Source organism: Falco peregrinus, chromosome 17 (genome assembly GCF_023634155.1).
Source record: "Falco peregrinus isolate bFalPer1 chromosome 17, bFalPer1.pri, whole genome shotgun sequence".
NCBI classification, from domain to species: domain Eukaryota; kingdom Metazoa; phylum Chordata; class Aves; order Falconiformes; family Falconidae; genus Falco; species Falco peregrinus.
In genome coordinates, this window is record NC_073737.1 from 5,022,409 (window position 1) to 5,041,685 (window position 19,277).

At 47.6% G+C, this 19,277-nt stretch overlaps 2 protein-coding genes across 6 annotated transcripts in view; both read left to right on the plus strand.

Annotated features, from left to right (window-relative positions):
* The window catches only part of LOC101914268 (tetraspanin-15-like), a 99,132-nt gene extending 80,925 nt beyond the window's left edge, over window positions 1-18,207 (plus strand). For all 5 annotated transcript variants that reach the window (XM_055820316.1, XM_055820319.1, XM_055820317.1 and 2 more), the window contains 4 exons: window positions 1,779-1,892; window positions 7,010-7,063; window positions 7,670-7,786; window positions 17,684-18,207. In XM_055820316.1, coding sequence (XP_055676291.1) covers window positions 1,779-1,892; window positions 7,010-7,063; window positions 7,670-7,786; window positions 17,684-17,920 — 522 coding nt within the window. In that variant the 3' untranslated portion in view covers window positions 17,921-18,207. The remainder of the gene's footprint in view (window positions 1-1,778; window positions 1,893-7,009; window positions 7,064-7,669; window positions 7,787-17,683) is intronic.
* Window positions 18,208-18,227: 20 nt separating this feature from the next.
* SLC4A5 (solute carrier family 4 member 5) overlaps window positions 18,228-19,277 on the plus strand; it is a 32,339-nt gene continuing 31,289 nt past the window's right edge. The window contains 1 exon segment of the mRNA XM_055820421.1: window positions 18,228-18,679. The gene's annotated coding sequence lies outside the window, so the exon portion shown is untranslated.

The window sequence follows — 19,277 nt, forward strand, 5'->3', positions numbered from 1 at the left end:
TATTGCCCTTTGCAGGCCTTGGATGCGAGGCTGGAGATCACGGCGACTCAAAAGCCCAGGTCTGCTGCAAGTTGCTAACTGCAGCTCTCCGCTGCCCCTCGCTTGATCTTTTTTTTAATGGTTTGCCAACTACAGGTGGAAAAGGAGAGTTCAAACCGCTTTGCTGAGCACAGGATTTGAATTTCAAAGAGCTGCCGGGGCTGCAGGTCTTCAAACCCGAGTAGCTCCAAACTCAAAGTAAGGCTCGGAGGGATGTTGCGCTTGGAAACCTCCTCCTTTCTCCTTGGGGAAGATGAAAGGCAGCTTTCACCAGCACGGCTCGTTCCAGCACGTTACAGAGTGATGGTTTTGGTCGTAACGAGCCAGCATCTTGCAGGTGGCGGCTGCGGTCCTCAACACAGAGAGCTCCTCGGATGCCACCCGCGAGGCTCTTTCTGTGGGCTCGCGTTGGTTTTTCTGCTTGTTGTGCTTCTCCCAGCTCCGGGAGCCCACCTGAAGGTAAAACCCACACTGCAGTCTGTCTTGGCTTATGAGAAATAAATCCAGGCACAACAGGAGTTTGGGCTAAACCTCTGTCTGCAGAGAAGAAAACACCCGTGTGAGGCTTCCTGGCAGCTAATAAGCCTCGTCATGAGGATTTTTTTACCAATTTTTGCACAGTTACAGGAACAAATGGAAAAAATTTCTTTGCAGCCTGGGGATATCAAATAGGTACCAACAGCCCATACCCCTTTAGGTGTTTTTCTCCCCCTCTTTCTAGGCAACGCTCACCCTCGCTAAGGGGAAGGATTAAAAGCAATAGAGGAATTAAAGGTAAGAAGTTCAAAAATAGTTGTAAGTCTGTGGGTTGGCTGCTCCTGGCCGTATCTGCACATTTTGGCATGGGAGGAGGCCAGGAGGACCCTGAGAGCTGGTGGCTTTTCCTACTCCCACTGGCGAGTATTGCCCCCAGCCCATCAGCAGGATGGGGAGCAGATGCTCACAGAGTTAAACCTCTCCCGAAAACTGCTCCTTGAAGAGAGTGGTGCTTCAAGAAACAGGGAAAACCTGGTTTTTTCCTGTTATCAAGCACACAAACCTCTCCTGCCCACTTCAGGCTTTTTTTTTTTCCAGGAGAAAAATGTAAAGATTCAAGCTTGTTTACCAAGAGAAGGGATGACTCGGTATGTAATAAGCCCACTTTTATTCTGTGGAGAACAGAAAATGACTTTCATTAAACTTTCTTTTTCTTTTTTTTTCCCTATTGTGCGAACAAAAGAAAAAAGCAGCTTTCTTCCTTTGTAGCTGTAGCATTTGATCTCTAATTTAACTTGACGGGAAGAGAAATCCCTGTTAGACTGCAGAGCCTTATTAGCATTTTGTCGAATGGCACCAACTAGCTGAGCTGCCTTCGAGAGCCAAGAAACACGTTCATTCAAGGTGCTGAAAGAGCCATCTCTCCTGCGTGCCCCAGGAATAGGATGGATTAGTCACCTGTAATTAAATCAGTGCAGCATGAATGAGCCTGGGCTCGTGAAAGCAAGGATGCCTCCAATACACGCATGCACGCATCTAGAGCTGCTGCGCACCTCTAAAATGGGGCTAAACACTCACATTTCTTTTTTCACGCAGCGTCTTCGACTTCTTATGTAGGGTCCTGGAAAGGAGAAAATAACTGGGGCTGTCGGTGCTGGCACTGGGGATGCAGGGCAGGGCTGGAGGGGGATGCGTCGGCAGGCTGGAGATGTCAAGGTTGGTTCCACTGCATGTCTCATCCTCTCCTTTTCTTCTTTTTGCAGTTTTCTTGCTGCGGTGGCGATGAATACCGAGACTGGGAGGTTAACCAGTACCACTCCTGCAACGGCAGCGGGCCGCTGGCATGTGGGGTGCCCTACACATGCTGTATCAGGAAGGTAAGGCAGCCAAGGCACGGCAAGAGCCTTTATTTTAGTCAGTATTTCAGCAAAACACCCTCTTCCAACTGGTTATTACCGTGTATTTCTGTGCTATAGGGTTTCTTGTAAACTGCATTGCCACCTTGCAAAGCGGTTTGAGACAGCATCAGCGTGAGGTGGTAAAGAAATAAAATATATATATGGACCACACTGTATTTTAGTAGGCTCTGCTGCTTTAACGTAGAATAAATACCAAAGCACTGGGCTATCAGTTGTGTTTGTATCATGCAGAGGAGTTGTTACAAATGCTGAGTTCCTGTTTTTCAGTCTAATAAGTGATATAAAATGGTTTGGAGGGTTGTTTTGCAAAGAAATAGCAGCATCTTAAAAGGACTTGGCTGCCTCTCAGCCTGGATCCGTATGAGCTGTTGTCTTCTGCTTTCCTGTCCAAGAAAACACGTTTTGCAGCTGGCTGCTGCGGGGTGTAGCGATACACGGGGTCATGTTTGCTGGTGTCTGCTGCTGACGAGGGGGTTTTGGAGGGTTTTGCTGAAAATGAGGCCGGGAGAAGTATTTGGATAAAAAGCCACCCTTGTGCAATGGGATAGGAAAAAAATCTCGTGAACGACTGCCCTGGCAAGGCTGCATTTCCAACACGCTGTGAGGTGGGTCAGAGGGGGATGGGGGGGAGTGGATTTGCAGAGCCGTTAGGGTCTCCTGTGCTGATTTCCAGAGCTGAAAATCAAGCCACCCCCCGCCAAGCAGTGCTTTTCTGCTGAGACTAAGCTAAGTGCTCTGATACCCTCTTGTTGAATACAACCATCCACCTCGTTGCAATCAATCTAACGCATGCTGTGGATAAAATGCCAGGAGCTGGGCCCAGGCAAGGGGGGGGAAAGTGCAAATATCCCTGGTTGCTGTGGCCAGGAAAGCTAGAAATGTTGCTAAAAAAGGATTTGCGAAGTGTAATCCTGGTAGCAACACCTCCTCGAGGTGCAGAGCATCAGGAGTCTCGGCATTGCCTCCGAACCCTGGCCGTGCCACAGGCTTTAATAAATGCACAAGGAAAATATATCATCAATCTTGTATCATTGTTGGATTTTTAATGGAAAAAGAGGGAAATCTGAGGTGGTTTAATTATCAGTGGAAGCCTGGCATGCAAATCAGCTGCAAAAATAATTGTCGTCTCTAATCAGGGTGTTGATTAAGAATCCTAAAGCTCTTGAAGATAGAATTAGAAATTCATGTGTTGTCCTTTTGTATTATGAGTGAGGATGTGATGGAGAGAGTCACATGCATTTTTCGGTATTTTTACACTCCCCATGGTTTTGGGTGACAATTTTGGCAAACAAAAGCCCTGAGTGCAGCAGGCAGGATGGGAGATAGAAGAAATCACAGATGATTAATACAGGAGGGTAAGAAACCAGGCAACTTTTTGGCTCCCCACTGCAGCGAGCCGGGTCTGGAGGATGCTCTAGCGAAGGACTGGAGTAGCCAGACCCTGGGAGGGGAGGTCCACAGTAAATCATTGTCATTTTTATCCCCCCCCCCCCCCCAAGAATTAAAGCCCATGAATGTGGCTCTGACAGCTGGAGCAGGTTTACGGGAAGCGAGGCCTTGCCAAATGCATCTAAATCTCCATGAGAAATGAAATCCCTTCTCAGGGAGAACAGTCACCAGGTAGATGTCGCCTCATTCTTCAGAGATTTGATTTTTGGCACCGCAAGATGCTTTTGGTTAAGAAATCAGCCTGACACAATATCAATAGTGCATGAAATGGATTAAGAGAGCGAGCTCCCTTGGGAGTTTTCTGCTGTCTGCGACATTAAACAAGCTAATAAAAGCTTAGTTTAAACAACAGAGTGAAACCCCTCATCATTGCATTTACCGTAAGCTCCAGCAGGTCTGTTCGTAGCTATTTGCTGAAATTGCATTGCAAAGTTGTCGTGTTTTTTTTTTTCTTGCGGGCTGAGAAGATGGGAGAAGCACCTCTGCACCTTGGGGTGAAGGAGGTACCTGTGTGTGATACACTGGACGTACCTGGTTGGGTTTCAGCCACGTGCAAGCTCCACTAAAAGCCCTTTCCACCAAAATATGCTACTTGAGGGCTGAAGAGAAGACATTGCGGTGGCCCTGCAGCTGGAGGCTTAACCAGGCACCGCCCGGGCATGTGTATGAACTCTTCTGCGTCGGGTAGAGATGAACTTGGTGGTCTCTCCGCTGTGAAGAACTTTTTTATCAACCAGTTATCTATCCACCAGTTTGTAGGGCAAGAAAACCCTTCTCTTCTTGTGTCTTTCTTCTCTATTTGTGCCTATGTGAACAAAAGATGGAGAGCGAAGCATCGTTATGCCTTAGAGGACCTCTGAGATTTAAGTAGAGAGGTACCAGGAGAGGTCATTTGGAAATGTAATGTCGTGGAAAGAACAAAAGATGATGATAGGAGCGAGCCACGCGATACAGCCCCGTCCGCGTGGGGTTGGGGGTGACACTGGCAAAGCAGTCAGGTTGTTTCCATCATTCCTCCTGCTTAGGGACATCTCATTCCAAGCCTCCCAACCAAGGCAACATGAGACAATAGCCCATGCAGGACACAGCCCGTGCAAGACACATTCCCTCTGTGCACACCACTTTGGAGAAAAAGCTATTTTGACCGGCAGGTCCAACTTCAGAGCTTTTTCTGGGCCTGGCACGCTGCTTAGATGGTCCATTTTCTTGTCCAAGTGGTCACTTGGTGTTCCCGTGGGCCTGCCTGAAGAAAGGAGCGTGAAACATGGATTAGAAGCTTCGCTACAATACGCTTTCAACCTGTCATTAAATACAGCAATAAAGCTATCCTGTTTTCCAGCAAAAGACGTTTTCTGTACAAGAGCCTCCAAGAGCTTTGTGTTGCATCCTCTGGGGCATCTTCCAGGTTGAGTTGCAACTGTGGCAGCAGACATCCTCCAAAAATGCCCTGGCTGCTTTGAAGAGTCTTATCTCTCAGGTCGTAGACCTTAAAATATTCCCAGGAAGAAGGAATGGGCAAACATGCACCTCCTTGAGGGTGTGAGACTGGGTCCTCATCTCTTATGGTTTTCCAATGCACTTGTGCCTCCTCCCAGGGAGCCGCGGTGCAGCTGAGCCTCTGCCAAGCGCAGTATCTCTGAACCCCTTGCGAAGTGTCACCGCTGACATTTGGCACTGATCTGGGGGAGGAAAAGCAGGTGGTTAAATAAAAAAGGGCAAAGATTGCAGTCTTCTGCCCTCGGTGGGTTTTAAACCTCTGTGTCTTGCTCTTCTGTGATCCCTGAAGGCATCAAAATGCATTCTGGAGGAATAAAGGCTTCTGCCTGGTGGTGTGTTAGAAATGTCAATTCAGCTCTGACCTTCTCTTCCATGCAAGACCTTAACAAAAGTCGATCGAGGCTAAAACCTCATTTTTCTACCTTCCGTGCAAAGGTGTTGAGGGAATTACTCAAACAGATGGGCAGGGCTGGAGATGACCAAGAAACCCTTGGTTATTTAACGTGAGAGGGAATAAATTCATTGTGCTGCAGCCAGACGCGTTCAAACCGTGAGCCCGATAGAAAGCAACGGCGTTTCATGGGCGAGCGTCCTGTGACGTCCGCGAAAGCGAGTCTGAAAAGCGAGGACAACTGAAAGCTATGAAGAAAACCGGTTGGTTGGGTTGGTTTTTTCATGTCAACCAACTAGATGGGTCCTTGGTGATGTGCAGGTTCCTTTGGACCACTGGAGGTGACAGCACCTGCCTGAAGAGCTTTGCAAATTTCCCTGATGGCGGAGGCTTCCCGTTTTATGGTGCTGAGCTTGCTCTCAGCGACGCTGCTGGGCACTTTGCTGTTGATCTCCAGATTTCTCTGCAAATCTTTTGTATGCACGGGGACCAATTAGTCTCCTGAATTACACCCGGGTTGTAAATAGCATGTTGAAGTGGTGAGAGATGGGATTTTTTGATAGCACGGGCGAGTAACGTCTTCGGTACAGGAGCTCTTGGAAGGGTAGCGCTGGAATAATTTCCCTGCCAATTAGGGGAGGAACAAGTCGCAGCTTTATGGCTGGAGTCTGTCCAGAGGTGCACGTTTCTTTTATGCTGTGTCTTGCAGGAAAAGCATCATTTACATCTAAATGGGCACATTTCTGTTTCATCTCCGCGCCTCCGAAGCAAGGCATGTTTTTGTTTTGTTGCCCAGGAGCTTTTACTGGTTGTCAAAGCCATCTTTCTGAAAGCCTAATAATTTCAGCACATTATTGTTTTAGGGGTACCTTTAGAAATATATGGTATTATAGAAGCTGCTGTTTGATCTGTGAAACAAGCCCCCAAAAAAACCCATCAGAAAACCAGTCCCAAGAGGTGCGAAGTACCCAACTAGCTCAGGATGTGCCGGAGCTGCTCTCCAGCTTCGCTTTTTTTGGGGGATGAGCAGGAATCAGTTTTGTAACCTAAAATGTACCCATTTCCATCCTGTCAAAAGCAGAGGAATTGGGTTTGATTTTATTTTATAGGGGTCCTGAATAGCAGTGTTTGGCTGGAATTTCTCTCATTAGCTGCAGCTCTTGAGGCATCTCTGTGGGCCAACCAAGATCTAGGCCTTGGGAATGTCTTAAAATCCTTACGTTTCTCCTCAAAGTGGTGGAAGACTTTGGGGAAATTCCCCCTTGATTTCTAGAGAGTCCAAGACGTTTAATCCCTGTGAAATTCCGTTTATTGTGAAGGACAGACATGACTGAAGGTGCTAGAAAAGGTGGTCGGAATGAAACAAGGAGAAATTCAAGGGAACATTTTGAAAGAGCTGCTTTGCTGAATGCTGGTATGACATGGAGGTGGTCCCGGCTCAAATCACTGGAAAAGCGTTGGGACATGACACGTGAGCATCCTCTGAAACAGCAGAAACCAGAGAAAAATGGTTTAAAAAAAAAAATTAAAAAACTCAACAACTTACTGCCAGCGTGCATGGTTTTGGCGTTACATTTGGGCAAAAAGGAGCCCGCCGTAGCAAAGCAAGTTTTAAGGGTAGCTGAATGGTTGAGGCAACGGGGCGAGCTCTTTTATTCCTTATTTTTTGTTCTTATTTCTTCTGTTTCCCTTTTGTCTTTCTCCAAGCTAACTCTGTTCACCAATTCTCTGTCCCCAGGTCCCTGGAGAAGTCATCAACACCCTGTGTGGGTACAGGACGCTCGATAAAGAGGTAACGTTGGCTTTTTCCTTCGAAAGTACGAGATTTGCTTCTCCTTCCCCAAATCCCCTAAAACAAACCCATTATCCGCCGACAAGCTCTTCCACGCCAAGGATGGCTGTTACTGCAGCTCTGTATAAATTTATTTTTATTGCTTTTGCCTGGCATCTCGGGGCATTGCTGGGGCTCACGGAGCACAGGCAGGCTCGGGACACCTTTGGGTGGTCTCTGTAGGTTTTGGCGTGTGGCGTTTCTGGGTCAGCCCTGGGAAATATTGGCTCTGAGTTGTGTTTTGAGGCTTGGGGATAGGAGAGAAGCTGATTTTGAGGCCTCCGGGGGTGACCTTGGGGCTATATCGCAGCAAAGTGCTGCGGTATCTCTGTGCATATGGTCCGTAGCTCCCAGGGATGGGGTTTTGGCAAGAAAACCCAGGAAAAGGTGCAAGCCAAGAAATGAATTCCCAAATGCTTCTCGTGCCGCTCCCTTGGCTCGCAAGAAGGAGCAAATGCAAGAAATGACGTCTCCCCCCAAACCCAACGTTTCCCCCCAAACCCGACGTCTCCCCCCAAGCCCAACATCTTGATGGACCCATGATGCTTCCCTCCGCTCTGCTTCCAGCGCCTGGAGCTGCTCAACATCATCCACGTACGAGGCTGCATCCACGCCGTCGGGCTCTGGCTCAAAGACAACTTTGAGGCCACCTTGGGCATCGTTTGCTCCCTTCTGCTTCCACAGGTACGTGGCGGATCCGGTTGGCATCCTCTTGGCTTCTTTCACTCTGCGGGAGGAGGAAAAGAATTAATTTTTCATTAATTTTTTCCCCCCCCTTCATTTACATCTGAGATTTGTGGCTCGGGTGGCAAATTTGTGTCTTGGGCATCCAGATTCTAGAGCCTCCTTAGCAAAATTAATAGTTTACGACTGCAGTGCTGACTGTCTCATAACGCGCTCCTGAAATCTAATTATTGATCAAGTAATAGCATCTGAAAAGCAAGGCATGCCTATGTCAGCACAGCAAATCTTTTTATATTTGTTTTTACAGCTCTCTTCAAATAGAGCATAAATATTAACCAAAATAAACCATAATCGTAAATCTAGCAGGATTTTCCATGCCTCATGAAATCCGTTTCCCATTAATGATGCCTGAGGAGCCAAGCAACTTTTCAGCACAGGTAATTAAGCTCTTCGTTATGGATGCTCGATACGGAGGGAAATTTTGGATTGCAGCTGGGGCTGTCCCTTGGCGACACTGTTGGCGCTGCGCTAGCAAGGGGGTGAATATCTCTCCTAGATCTTTCCAGAATTACTTTTGACACAACTTTGATGATTTAGTGTTGATTTGATCCTTTTGTTTCTTCTTTCCCCATGCCTTTTCGAGGCTGACAAGGAAAGCTTTCTTTTTATAGTGTCGGATGTAATGTTGGGGTTTGGCACTGGAGGTATTTGGTGATGCTTTCCAGATATGGGGTTTTATCTAAATGGGAATGAAATTATTTTATCTTACGTGTTGCTGCTTGCAGTGAAAGGTAGAACAGTGGCTGAACAAAGCAAAAGCTGTTGGGGAAGTATGTGGCAAGTTGAGTTAATTTTTCAAAGGATGGGCTTTTCTCTTGAGTTCTTGGATGGTCCAAACGAAGGACTGAGATGGGGGAGCAGGTGTTGTGCCCCATCCTGTGCTGCTCCGTGGTTTTGAAGTGCTTTCTCCAAAGCATGCAAATGAGCAAGGGACTTCTGCTGTGCTACCTCGAGGAAGTGCAAGGGGCAGAGAAAGGGGGTGAGAAAGTGCCGTAATAGAGGCGACCTCTTCCATCTGCCTCGCAGGGTGTCGGAAGACCATTCCAGGAGCCACCTGTTGCGTTACTCATTAAACTGCCAACATGATGCTCTTAATTGGGAAGGATGGGGAGAAAAACCAATGAGGATTGCTGAGCCTTGATGAATATCAAGTGCTTTTGAGCAAAGGTGGTAATTTTTCTGTCGTGCCATTAAATGCTCTTCAGAAGAACCTCGGTTCTTCCCATCTGCTCATGCTTTCCAGGTTTTAAAATATAAATTGGATTTGATTCTGTCAAGTTTTGGAGGGAATTAAGTTATAAATGGCCATCTGTGTTTCCAGGAGCTGTCAGCCCAGAAACAGCTTCATCCCCAGCAGCTGCCAGCAGAAAGTTGGGCTGAGAATATTGAGTTGCTGATCCAAGGGGGAAGGGGCTGGCACTGTTGGCACGGGGAGGTGACAGTGCCTTGAACGTTGGGGAGAGTGAACATGTTGACCTGTCCCATCTTTGGCCTTTGGGTGTCTGTCATACCCTGCACAGGACTCTCCCTGGAGCTGCAGACCACCTTGGTGGAAACCTTGTAGGGTGTTGGGGCGACGGCTGGGCTCGTGATCCACAGCCCGAGTCCAGCTTCAGGTTTTGCCCGGTTTTCCTCGAAGTGTTGATGTTCCTCAGGATCAGACTTCACCCTCATGGGTGATGGTGAGCGGCTCGAGGGCTGGAAGGCTGGGGCTTGGAGCTCGGCTGATGTTCATCATCCGAGGGCCAGGGATTTGTGCTTGATTTGGGGCAAGAAACTGACTCTTCTTTGCAGGAAACAAGGACCCAAGAAGAGTTTTGGCTGATGCAGAGCATCCATGGAGAGTGGGAATTATTGCTCTCAGTGTTGCCTTTCCATCGTGCTCGGATGTAGAAAACCATCAAGTTTTGGCTTTCCATCACGCAGAAAGTTATTGATTTTTTAACTTTTCTCTACTTTTCCCCAAATATCTGTGCATGAGGCCAAAGGCAGAGGGGTGGGCTGCCTGGCTTTGTTTGCGTGCCTGCAGGCATTGGGTGAGTTGGGTTTGGGGAAAGCTGGAAATCTGCTGGCTCCTGTTAGGTTGAACTGATTGAACGAGTGAGGAGGCAGGGAAAAATCCTGCCCGAGTACATCACCACACGGCAGCCAGCCTCTCCCCCGGACAGCGCAAGGCAGAGGGAGTTTGTAATTTTATGATTGCTCTTAAATCATGAATGTTTGCCTTTTTTTTTTTTTTTTTTTCTTTCAAAGTAAGCCATCCAGCAAAGGAGAAAAAAAAGTCCTATTTGAGGAATGGGGAAGCGGTTGTGTTCGTTTGTCTTACTTCATTCAGAGCCAAGCGTAAACACACCGACTCAATTATTTTTCTGCCTTTGCAGTGTCTTTAATTCTCTTTTTTCTTTTTGCTGCGCTTCGTTCTCCAGTCACATCCCTGTCTCCTTGCCCTTCTTCTCAGCCAAGCTGCCGACTGAGGCCAAACTGCCGTGTGTTTCACAGCGCTCTCAGAAAGACATTTTAATTTAGTTGCTGGCAGTCAGTGGCAAATTCACGTTGTGGCCTCGCACTAGTCGTGTTTAATTATGAAGCAACCCCAGGTCTTTCAGCAGGTGCAGCAAAGCACATCCATTTGTTTTCTGGTGGCTGTATCCCTGCTTTCCCTGTCTCTAGCAAGCTTATCCAAGTGGTTTACAGCGTGCGTAAAATGCGTTTCTTGTTAAAATAAGCTAAATAACCTCGTGCATTGCTCTTTCCCCCTTGCCATGCCCAGGTGCTCTTTCAGCAGCTTCTCTACTGACCTCAGGAAAAGCATCTCCAGCTTTTCCATCCCCGTGTCTTTGCGGGGGATGTTTCCTGACAGGATTTCATCCTCCTTAGTGAGGCGAAGACAGAGCCACTATAATAAGGCAAAAAACAAGTGTATAGAAAAGCTCTTCTCCTCCTCTTTCTCCATCCCAAAGAAGCAAAAGGTGGCACAAGTCCAATTAAAAAGAAAAAGATCTTTGAAAGGTCGCTGCCAGGGTTCAATATCTATCGACTCTGTGGCGCAGCTGCCTCACAGCAAAGTGTTGCTACCTCCGTTTCGCCCTGATATTTCATCAGTCTCCGAAGCTCTACGTTGGGAGCAGCTACAGAGTAACAGAGCATCAGCGCAGAGGCAAGCGTTCCCTCCTGAGAATATAAATCCAGGAGATCAACTAATTCAGTCCTCAAAAATTAAGCTTGCAACGAGCATTTTGCAGGTTGGCGTCTTCATCTCTTGGTGACAGAGATGTTAAATGGTTCCTTGTGTAAAGGGCTTTGCATTGCCAAGCTTCCCTTTTCCTTTGCAAGATTAATTTGTATTTTGTTTGCTTTTTAATATCTTAGTTGCTCCAGGGGCTGGAAGGCGGTATATTCTCAAGTGGCTGATGAGTGCTTAATGTAGTAGCAAAGGGGAATAAAAGGGATTTTTCCATCTGCTGTCCATGACCTCTACGAGACCCTGGTCTATAAATACCAATTTATGGAAGGAAAAGCCAATAAAAGATAAATGCTGGCTTTTTACTTGATTAGCTCTGGGAAAGCTGGAAATGATTCAGCTTATTTTTTAGCAGGATCCAGCTTTACAGCTGCCCAAATAGGCAAGGTCCCCTGGAGCCTGGCACATGCCTGCGCGCGGCACCGGTGACGTTTGCATGGGAAAGGGTTTCCTCGCAGGAGACCCTCGGTGGGCTGACGGATTATTTTCTCCACAGCCAGAGATGGTTTTGTCAGGACCATGATGCAGTGGGATGTGCTTAATCACGCTGTCGCCCTGCAAGGGCTCTTGAGCGTCGTTTTGTTGCTGTTTCCCATCCTGAATTTTTGGCCCTTGTGATGCAAAAGCCAAATTCAGCTTTGTGTGTTTGATTGCCCAGGAAAATGTGACTGGAGGAGTTGAGCTCCTTTCGAGCGCTCTGCAAGCACCAAGATGCAACCATTCCCCCCCAAACTGAGCCACCAAGCATATGCATACGCCCACCCCTAAGGGAAAACATCTGTGGTTTTCCAGACCTTTTTCTTGTTGTATAATAACATGAAAATGAGTGTTTGAGCCCTTTCCTTCTTTGCTTCCCAAAACGTTCCTGATGACTCTGAGCGTGCTTCCTTTTGCCAGAAGAAGAGCCATCCATCAACGAGCGTTTCCCAACGAGGAGGAGATTGCAATTAGGTCTTGGCCCTATCAGCCCTGTAGAGACCTATTCCTAATGCAAAACTGTGTAATCCAAAAGAAGAAGTGGAGCCACCATGAGACAGTGAGCAAAGCTGGGGCTTGGAAAGGATGGAGCTGAGCACCAAAGAGCCTCGGAATAAATCTTGCGGCACCTACGTGGGATATATGGCTTGTGTCTAGCAGAAGGCTGTGCACCGGACCACGGGAATTGGAGCATAGCCTCAAAGATTTGTGTATATTTGGCTTCTTCAAGTGCTGGAAGAGAGTGAATAACCATTAGTCATGTTAAAGTATCCCATAGTAATCTAATTTTCATCTTGTGGTCTCGGTAGGAAATTGGTAATTGGGACCAATGCTGTTCTTCTTGGAAACGGTTTAAAAAAAGTCATCATTGGCTGCTGTCAGCAGCAAGGGGAGAGAGGACTTTCGGCTTTGAAGGGGAGAGCAAGCGTGGATCCCCAGAAGTGCAATATCGGGGTTTATCTGAGATGGATCGTGCTGGAGAACCACGATGTTTTGCTACCACCACCACAAAAAAAGCAGGGAACAAGCGCTGAAACTGCCGGGTCATGATTTCCAACCTCTTTTGGATATCCCTTGTCATGTGAAGGTGACTCCTCATGCCTCGGAGTGACAGCAGTGGATGAAGTGAGGTGTTTGCTGTGGCAGGGGCGATAACTCCTTAATTTCTGGAGCAATGAGTTGGGAAGAGCAGCAGGATGGAGCCCTTGCTCAGCCAGACAGGCCAACACCCATAGCTAATTACAATACAGCACCCAGTGATAATTAGTGTCAGTGTTCTAAGCTGGCTAGAAATAATTGCAAGTTCTGCAACAAAATAATGGGGGTTTAATTTTGCTTTTTGAGCTGTTGCGGTTTTGCATAGAGAAAACACGAGGGTCTTCCAGCAGCAAGGACTCGCAGACATCCGTGGGAAGCTTCTGGGATTAAATGAGTATTTCTAATTGGGGCTTAAATCAGGAAATAATCAGCCTGCCCTTGCCTGGCTGCCTGTCCCTGCATGGTTTTGCTGGGGCAGGAAGGTCCCTCTGGTGGGGACAGGAAAAATACAAATGAGGGGGTTGATTAAGCGGCGTGGAAAGATATGAAAAGCTGCAAGTGATGAATGAGGTTTATTTCCGCGTCCTCCCAGGTGGCTCGTAAGCATCGTACAGCCCTGGGGAGTCGGAGGCAAAATCCCTGAGGATTTGTGCTTTGAGCACGTGGTTTTTGTTTGTTTTGGGTTTTTTTTCCCTTCAATGGAAATTTCCTTTAGCTGCTTGGATGGGTGGGATGGGAGAATTTATGGCTGGCGTTTGCTGACAGCAAGTGTCCCACTCGCCCTTTTGCTGGTTGAAAATGAAGATGCAGAAGTTCCTCACCCTAAATTGGGTGGGTTTGGGGCAGGCTTCAGCCAGGACTTTCCAGCGGAGTCCCAAAGTGCTGCCAAGAGATGGAGATCGAGGTCTTCAGCTGCAAAATGCCAGTTTGGATGGGCTCAAGGCTTCCGAGCTGGGAGGAGCTGGAGAAGTGGGAAATGGCAGCAGATATCTGCCCCCGATTCTGTTTTGCTGTGCATTTGGATATTTAACTTCTTCTTAACAAAAAAAACCTCCACAACAAAGCAACAGGCTATCTCACTCCTGGTGCAACATCATGCGCTTTGTGGGTTAAAATATAATAATAATCCTGGTATCTGCGTGGCTATCGTGATTATCATTGCTTCTGATGTTGAGGCTTTGGTTTTGCAAAGTTTCTCTTCTTGATTTGTGCTCAAGGTGGCCAGGGAGCAGAGGGCAGGGCGTGCAGCATGCCCCAGCGGGGACGAAAACACGTGCCCAGGGAAGGCTGCAGGAAGGAATTGCCTGTGCAAGCCCTTGCACGCTCCCTCCTGCAGCGTCCGGGTGGGAAGGGAGGCTGTAATTCTCAAATAACATCATCCACAGGGTGGTTTTCTCTGTAGCTGCCACTTTGGGTGCCACCAAATTACAAGTAGCATTATCAATGCAAATTGCCATATTTAGAGTGCAATTGCTATTGCAGTATCATTGCAAAAAAAATTATAAATATATATATATATATATAAAATATTGTGATTTCCTGGTGGGTCTGCATGCTATTGCAGTATCATTGCAAAAATTATATACATATGTATATATATATCTCATATTGTGATTTCCCCATGGGTCTGCATGTTATTGCAGGATTATTGCAAAAATTGTATATATATATGTAAAAAAAATAATATATATATATATAAAAATATATATAATATTGTGAGTTCCCGGAGGGTCTGCGTGCTATTGCAGTATCATTGCAAAAATTACATATATATATATATATATATATGTATGTATATCATATTGTGATTTCCTGGTGGGTCTGCGTGCTTTGCTGATGTCCTCGATACGCAAAGGTCTTTGGATTTATTTGGTGCACGCAACTGCTCTTGCACACCGTAAGAGCAGCTACTCAATGATCTTGTTTCCCCCATGCAAACCTCGTGCACTTAAATTCCTCGGCAAAAAGCTGGGAAGGCAGCAGACTGGCGACCTGCCGGGGCAGCGGTGGTTTCTGTGCTTCCCTGAACACCAGCCGGGAAGAAAAAGCAATTTTCTAACTTTAAATGACCCACGAGTGGTAACTCCCAAGCCATTGTCCCCTCGCTGGGCGTGATTACCATCACAGGGCAGGGTAGGGAGAAAAGCAGCTTTTTAATTTTTTTAGCCTCATGTTTGATACATTTTGTTAACATGCCCCTCTGCAATAACGCCTGCCTTCATACTGCAATGCAATAAAATCGGCGTTCGCGTTAGAAGTCTCTTTACTTCTGGAAAACATGGTGCCCTTGGTGCCGGAGATATTGAATGCATCTGTATTCTTGACAGCTTTTTCTGTTTTCATTAAGCGAAAGAGGATATTTAGAGGCGAGCTGGGATGGAAGTTGGTTCATAACTCAGAGGAGAGCGAAGGCTGTGGGATGCAGGCTACTGATTGAGGACTCGGGGTAATTTTATTTAGTTCAAGAAATCCCCGGTTTAAGGAGGATGCTGCGTCCTGTGATACCTCGACCGTCGCGTCGCCGTCGGGAGGAGAGGAGCAGGAGGCATGATGTCGCAGAACCTGGCTGGGTTTGCAGAATTGGATTAATTTGCATTAGATTTATTGTAAACACAAATCTTTTCTGAATTGCTGTTTGGTTTAGGGAGGAAAAAATGACACGCTTGCCTTAAAATTTGTCATTTCAAAGGGTTTTGCTCGCTTGGTCCTTTCACTGTACCAGCAGTGGGATTTTAATCTGCCAAGTGATGACACGCTCATAGAAGTAAATAATGCTAGAGCCTGACACACATTTAAATAGTATTTGAAAACTTTTAAAATCCTTAAAGGCTCTGCTGTTGCATATGGATTACTACAATCTTATTATCTGGATCCGTGCAGGAGCGGGTGCTCTGGGCTCTCCCTGAGGTTCACGGAGAGATGGAGCCACCTCCAAGCATCATCCAGCCAGCCATGGCCTCCTGCATCCCTGCCTGGAGGCTTCTGCAGCTTTTGGGGACCAAAGAGGAGACGGATAGGGAACAGGAGAACAGGACCCTGGCTGGCATGACATGATTTTCCATGACAAAGCCTTTGGTTTTGTTATTTTTGCTTCTCCGCCAAAAGCAAACTCCGTTCCCGGGTGACCATAAGGTTCCACACCCAGGCCTGGTCCTGTGCACGTTCTCGGGGGGCGAATGCATCTGGTGGGGTCTGAGTTAGGGATGAACGGCATCTCCATATGCAGGCCAAAATAATTTCGTGGAGTATTTGGGAAGGAGCTACCTGCTGAGATGGATACGTAACATGCAGCACAGCGAGGAGTGTTTTGAGGGCAGTGGGGAGCTACAGCAGCTCACACAGAGGTCGCCGGGGCTGCCAGCTTAACCCGATTTCAGGCTAATTGGGCAACGAAAGGAGATGCTGAAATGTTGGAGGCTTCAGTTCTTCTTTCAGCACCTGCCGTTGTCTTTCCCAGTGGAGAACCCCAATGGCACAAATCCAACATTTCTGTAATTCCTGCCGTCGGGAAAGCCCTGCTAGCCATAACGGCGCAGCAGCGTCCAGCACCTCATCTTTGATCAACTTTCGGCGATTAATCCTGTCGTCAGTAATTAAGCAGAATGTCAAATAAGCAGGATGCTCTTCTAGGATCGGTGGGTGCAGTTGGGAATGGGGTAAGCTCCAGCTGAGGACCTCGAGGAAGGACTCTTCATGTTGGGAGAGCATCTCAAAGGACGTGGTCATCCACTTCTTCAGACTTGCTGAAGGAAGAGCTGTCGGTCCAGGAGGTTGGGATCCACCTCCCCATCAATTTGGGAAGGAAAAACAACTATCGAGCTGGTTTGGGGTGGTTTCTGTGCAAGGCGCAAGCTGCTGGTGGGGATGGCAGGGTGTTTCTCCGTCTCTGAAAGGCAAATGCATGAACCCTGGGGATGTTTGTGTTTCCCCAGTTGCTTTCAACTCGCCGGGTGACACTCGGCTGATTTGCTTTTTCCCGGCGGAGCCTTTGCTTCCGTTTTCTGCAGCCTCCTCTGGCCAAACACTTTTCCCTTTCCACTGTGGGATACAACAGACCCCGATCCGAGATGCGTTATAACCCTTTGCTTTTAGACCCATTTATCCTTCCCTTCATCTTCTCACTTTCCAGACTATTTAATGGATCGATTAGGACCCAGAGAAATGATGAATAATGTTTTTCAGCTCCAAAACCAATGTGCCGCAATAGCGCAGGAGATTCCAGCTGATGGATGGTACAAGCGCAACCGGGTTATTTATTGACTTTTTCTTGCAAGGAATGGTTTATGCAGAAACCTCTGTTAACTACCAGCCTTGGAATTGAGAGGAAGAGCCCTGAGGCTCAGGATGGTCTTTCTCCATCCTGCCTCGTGCCTGGGAAAAATCTATCGACCTGCACCCTTTGTATCCCGGTGCTGACCCCAAAGCATCCGGGGTTTATAGGGAATAAATCTTATTTCTCTGGATCGGTAGCCAAGGTGGGCGGTAAAAGGGTTAGTACAAAAGACGCAGTTTGTGCTGAAAGGGCTCTGATTGCCACCGTGCCCCTCGTCAGCATCTGAAAATAGCTCCTCATGACGGCTGAGTGTGCCATGTCCATAGCCACCGTGGCGTAGTGCTGCAAAGGAAGCATCAGGTGAAATCAAAACAACGTGCTTGAAATCTTGCACTGATAAGAATGCTTGGGTTTTTGGTTTGGGTTTTTTTTTTCCTCCCTTCCCTTCTCCTGAAGAATTAAAGTGCATTTTTTAATTCCCTGACAGCCGGCAGGGAGATGGGAAATAACCTCTGCGGCACCGTGCTTGCAGCAATATCTTAATTTTAGCCTCTGCCTCTCTCCTTGCAACGCTCGTGGTGGCGTCCGGCTAATCCGCATCCCTCTGTCAGGGCTGACGTGGGAAGTCGTGGGATGGATGCGGCCAGTAATGAGTTCAACAATGAGCCTCTCATAGATTTTGCTGGCTGTTTGTCCTCCCTTGTCTCCCGGCCACGTTTGGAGGTTGGGACCACAGCATCCCTTGCAGGAGGAGACCTTCGGGAAGGGTTGGCGTGACCGCGGTGGGTTTAACGCTCCTGTTTTGCAGGTGATCGGCCTCGTGATGGCTTGGCTGTACTGGCAAAAGCTCGACGAGATCTACTCCAAGCTGGACACCGTTGACTTCAGGATCCTGGAGATGCGGGATTTCAGCTTCGGGGCAGTGGATCTGAGCGGCGCGGGCTGGTGCTGGTGCTTGCCCAAGGAAGGGGGCTACATTCCTGTCAATGCTGAGGATGAGGAAGACGAGGGGGAGGAAGGTACCGTCTGCCACAGCAAAGTGTGAGAAGGTGGAGGACTGAAAGGCAGCTCGGAGCGAAGCCCTTGGGAAGGCGGCGGGTGCTGAATGGGCGAGTGACGCAATTTATCTTCTCAGGTCCAGGAGATACTTCGGGGGAAACTGTAAAGTAACGCTGGAGGGTTACAGAAAACACAATGCACAGTGCGGGCACATGAGCTCCCCGGGGTCCTTTTACTGTTGTTTTGAAGCTTTTGTACATTTCTTTATTGGGGTTTTGGGTTGTTGGTGGGTTTTTTTACGCAATAAATGTGACTTATGTTGTTTTTTGCAAAGTCGCTTCCGCTCGCTGCACTTTGGGCCGTCGGGGAGGGAAGTGGCACCTTTGTCATTGCACTTTGGGGCGTCTTTATTGTTATATTTACCCTGCTCTTCTGAAAAACAGTGGCTTTATGGTAGATCCCAGGTGTGCCCAGGCTCCGGAAAGACATAACTAAAGGAAAAAAAGCAGCAGCTTGCTCTGAAGAGCCTTTCCAAAGGGCTTTCCCGGGAATCAGATCCCCAGGGAGGCACAACTTGCACCTCCTGGAGCAAGATGGATGTTTGGGCAAGGCTTGCACAGGAGGAAAACACCCATTTCTCAAGGTTTCCAGCTCTTCCCCATGAACTACGGCTTCAGTTTTTATCTCCAGGCAAGGAAAAGGAGAGCCCAGCAACTTTTAAAACGAAGGTGGCTTTATTGCGGCAACGTGCTGCCCTGGGAATGGTGGTCCCCCCCTTCTGCTGGAGGCCAACCTCAACAGCCAGGTAAGGAATTACCTTTTATAATATTTCCTTTTTTAGGAAAACTTAGTGAACAAGGCAGCAATTCCCTCCTGCATCATGAGGGATATCAGAATTAAATAGCCGGCATGTGTTGCATCCAACCCTGCACCAGTAAATTGAGACTCACTGGGAAACAGGCTCCCAGAGGGAAACCTCAAGCAGATGAATTGCAAAACTATGAGCGTCTTTATAAAAAAACAAACCAGTGAAACCCTCTGCCAAGGTCCCCGGGCTGCTTTGGTGCAGGCTCAGCAATAACCTATGGATGGCAAAGCTTCCCGCAGCAGCCGTAAGTCAAATGCAGCGGAGGGAGCGTTGCTCAAGGACCTGTTTTCTCTCCAAACGTACCAAAATCCCAGGGCAGCTGTAGCTGCCACATCTGTCAAGCGAGAGGAATCATCCCAGAAGCGAAATGGAAAAAAAAAAAAGGAGGAAAAAAAAAAAAAAAAAAAAAAAGCAATGTGTCTGCAGTGCCACTCAGCGAAGGATACGCTGGGTTTATTAGTGATGCTTTTTATTAATGAGAGTATTAGGGGAACCATCGTTTCCTTGGATGCCCAAGCAGGGAAGGGTGGGTGAG